Source organism: Syzygium oleosum, unplaced genomic scaffold, assembly GCF_021117445.2.
Source record: "Syzygium oleosum isolate NSW1041296 unplaced genomic scaffold, Sole_v2.1 Sole_v2.01, whole genome shotgun sequence".
Classification (NCBI taxonomy): Eukaryota; Viridiplantae; Streptophyta; class Magnoliopsida; order Myrtales; family Myrtaceae; genus Syzygium; species Syzygium oleosum.
In genome coordinates, this window is record NW_026607485.1 from 26,511,443 (window position 1) to 26,515,026 (window position 3,584).

Genomic DNA, 3,584 nt, shown 5'->3' on the forward strand with positions numbered 1-3,584 from the left:
GCTGGTTTGCGGCCCTCGCTCCCAGCGGGGACAATTTTCATCATTCCAACCACTCCGGCGGCCCGAGCTCGCCGGAATCAACCCGACTTCTGTTGCCGGGAACAATTTTCTGGGTTAACCCGAGAAGAGATTTGATGGGGCCCCGCACCGTCCTTACTAGAGGTGTGCAAAGGAATCGGAAACCGCCCGGATCGCTCGGAACCGGACCAGACCGGCCCGGAACTGGCGGTTCCCATGAGGACCGGTCCGGTTCCCGGTTCTAATTTACTAGAACCGGTGAGTAACGGTCCGGTTCCCGGTTCTAGGCATGGAACCGCCCACCCGCCCACCCGGACCGGACCGGTAATATATATATATACATATATATAATTTTTTAGAAAAATTTTGACCGACAAAAAAAAAGAAAACATGTTTAGAAAAATGAAAACCATAAAATCCATAATCTAAAGCTTGACTCTCAATTCCCATCAACTCACGGCCGCGCCTTTAGCCGTTCATTGCCTCCCTCTCTCACTCTCGGTCACCTCTGTTTGCGTGAAACTTAATGGGACCGGTTCTATAGACCCACTCGGAAATTGGACCGGACCGGCGGTCCGGTTCCCGGGTGGATCCATGAAACTAACGGGCGATTTTCAATTTCAATTTCTCAGAATTGGTCCTTAGTGGGCGGTTTCCGGTTCCATGTCGGGAACCATCCGCCCGGACCACGCTCGCCCTTAATCCTCACCCGGTGTTCCGAGCCACCGATCGTCCACCATTTTTACCAGATCCACCAACTCCCAACTCCAAATCCTGACCGTCCATCCCTCCCTTCAAAACTATTTATAAACCCTCGCCCTCATCTTCTTCCTTCGCTCGCTCTCGCCATTTCCTCTTCTCTTCTCTTCCCCTGTATCTCTTTCTCTCTCTCTCTCGTCGGCCGGCGGCGCGCGTTTCAGATCTCCCGGAGCAGAGGAGGGGAAATGGCGTTGTCAGTGGAGAAGACCACCGGCGGCCGGGAGTACAAGGTCAAGGACATGTCGCAGGCCGACTTCGGCCGCCTCGAGATCGAGCTGGCGGAGGTCGAGATGCCGGGCCTCATGGCCTGCCGCGCCGAGTTCGGCCCCTCCCAGCCCTTCAAGGGCGCCCGCATCACCGGCTCCCTCCACATGACCATCCAGACCGCCGTCCTCATCGAGACCCTCGCCGCCCTCGGCGCCGAGGTCCGCTGGTGCTCCTGCAACATCTTCTCCACCCAGGACCACGCCGCCGCCGCCATCGCCCGCGACTCCGCCGCCGTGTTCGCCTGGAAGGGCGAGACCCTCCAGGAGTACTGGTGGTGCACCGAGCGGGCCCTCGACTGGGGACCCGGCGGCGGCCCGGACCTCATCGTCGACGACGGGGGCGACGCCACCCTGCTCATCCACGAGGGCGTCAAGGCCGAGGAGGTCTACGAGAAGACCGGGAAGCTCCCCGACCCGGCGTCCACCGACAACGCCGAGTTCCAGATCGTGCTCACCATAATCAGGGACGGGCTGAAGACCGATCCGAAGAGGTATCACAAGATGAAGCAAAGGCTTGTGGGCGTGTCGGAGGAGACCACCACCGGTGTCAAGAGGTTGTACCAGATGCAGGCCAATGGGACTCTGCTATTCCCTGCCATCAATGTCAATGACTCTGTCACCAAGAGCAAGGTGCGGTTCCTTTGTTCTGCCATTTCTGTGTAGTTTTTGGTTATGTGGGTTCAGATCTAGCAGATCTATACTCTTCTGTGTACTACTTCGTGAGATTGATTCGTTCGAGTTCTTGAAATTTTAGGTTTTGCATTGGATCTGTGCATTTCGCTTAACAAAATGTAACGTAGGACCTGTTTGATAAAATGGCCGAGTGATAAAAAAGGAAGCGTATTCAATCTATTGGTAGATACATGCAAAGTTACAATATTTAATGTTTAGTTATCACTGCATTAGAAGTTGTACATCATAATTAGAGACCCACGATCTTCTTTCTTGTCCTGTGTGCTGCTGAATAAGATCTGAGACTTATTTTGTGATCACAGTTTGTTGGTATGACTGCCTCTTTAGTGATGCTTGTAACCTGTTCTGAGTAAATTAGCAAGCTTGTAGAAGGATGGGTCCATCTTTAATTATTCACTTCGGCAATATGTAAACTGTGTTGTGCTTACTATAAAGAAACTAATCATTCCAGTGATGTCTGAATAGAGTGATCAGTAGCTAGCTCTATTTTAGTTACTTCTTGTTTGTCAAAAACTAATTATTGAGCTAATGTTCTTACTTGAAACAGTTTGATAACTTGTATGGCTGCCGCCACTCTCTCCCTGATGGTCTGATGAGGGCCACCGACGTTATGATCGCTGGAAAAACGGCTGTGGTCTGTGGATATGGAGACGTGGGCAAGGGTTGCGCTGCTGCCCTCAAGCAGGCTGGTGCTCGCGTCATAGTGACTGAGATCGATCCCATCTGTGCTCTCCAAGCTCTCATGGAAGGCCTCCAGGTCCTAACCCTCGAGGATGTTGTCTCGAAGGCTGACATCTTTGTCACCACCACCGGCAACAAGGACATCATCATGGTCGACCACATGAAGAAGATGAAGAACAATGCCATCGTCTGCAACATCGGTCACTTTGATAACGAGATTGACATGCTTGGCCTGGAGAACTACCCTGGTGTGAAGCGCATCACCATCAAGCCCCAAACGGACAGGTGGGTCTTCCCCGACACCAAGTCGGGCATCATTGTCTTGGCGGAGGGACGCCTCATGAACTTGGGTTGTGCCACCGGCCACCCTAGCTTCGTGATGTCCTGCTCCTTCACGAACCAGGTGATTGCCCAGCTCGAGCTGTGGAAGGAGAAGGCCTCTGGCAAGTATAAGAAGGAGGTCTATGTCTTGCCCAAGCACCTGGATGAGAAGGTGGCTGCTCTTCACCTCGGCAAGCTCGGTGCTAAGCTCACCAAGCTTTCCAAGGACCAAGCTGACTACATCAGCGTCCCTGTCGAGGGTCCCTACAAGCCTGCTCGCTACAGGTATTAAGCAGGTTCACTGGAAGATTTTACGGATGGCTTCACCATTTCTTTCTCAATTTGATTTCTCGGTAGAATGGTTGGATTTTTGTTATTTGGAAAGGTATGGTTGGATGTTTTACGGGAGGAGGAAGGTGAGCTGATAAATCGATGAGACTATGAGAGTGTCTGAGGTGGCCATGAATAAAGTTTGGCAGGCCTGTAGAATATATGTTGTGAGTGCTGCAATTTATTTTTGCCGCACATGTTTTACCATTCATCCCGAAGCTGAAAGGCTGACTTCTTTTTCTTTCCTGAGGCGTCTGTGGACAAGATGAAAGAATTATATGGTCCAATCTAATCAATCCTGCTTTGTTTCCATGCATTTCTACATTCAAGTTTCTTCTCCATTCACAAGCAGCAAACCTTGCATCTTCTTTTCTTTGTTTTTGGTTTCTTCTGGCAATCAAAAGGGTGTGAGTGAGTAGAGCCAAGACAGTAAATTGGCTTGACATTGATTTGATTTTGAGCTCGACTCACAAAGGTATTCAAAACACTATAGTTTTTACTCGGCTGGTTAGATTT

General features: G+C 50.9%; 1 protein-coding gene across 1 annotated transcript; it reads left to right on the forward strand.

Moving 5' to 3' along the window:
* The first annotated feature begins 837 nt into the window (after positions 1 to 837).
* LOC115686271 (adenosylhomocysteinase) lies at positions 838 to 3,384 on the forward strand. Its single transcript, XM_030611495.2, has 2 exons — positions 838 to 1,673; positions 2,284 to 3,384. The coding sequence occupies exons 1-2, from the start codon at positions 963 to 965 to the stop codon at positions 3,028 to 3,030; spliced, it is 1,458 nt and encodes a 485-aa protein (XP_030467355.1). The 5' UTR covers positions 838 to 962; the 3' UTR covers positions 3,031 to 3,384.
* Positions 3,385 to 3,584: the final 200 nt, after the last annotated feature.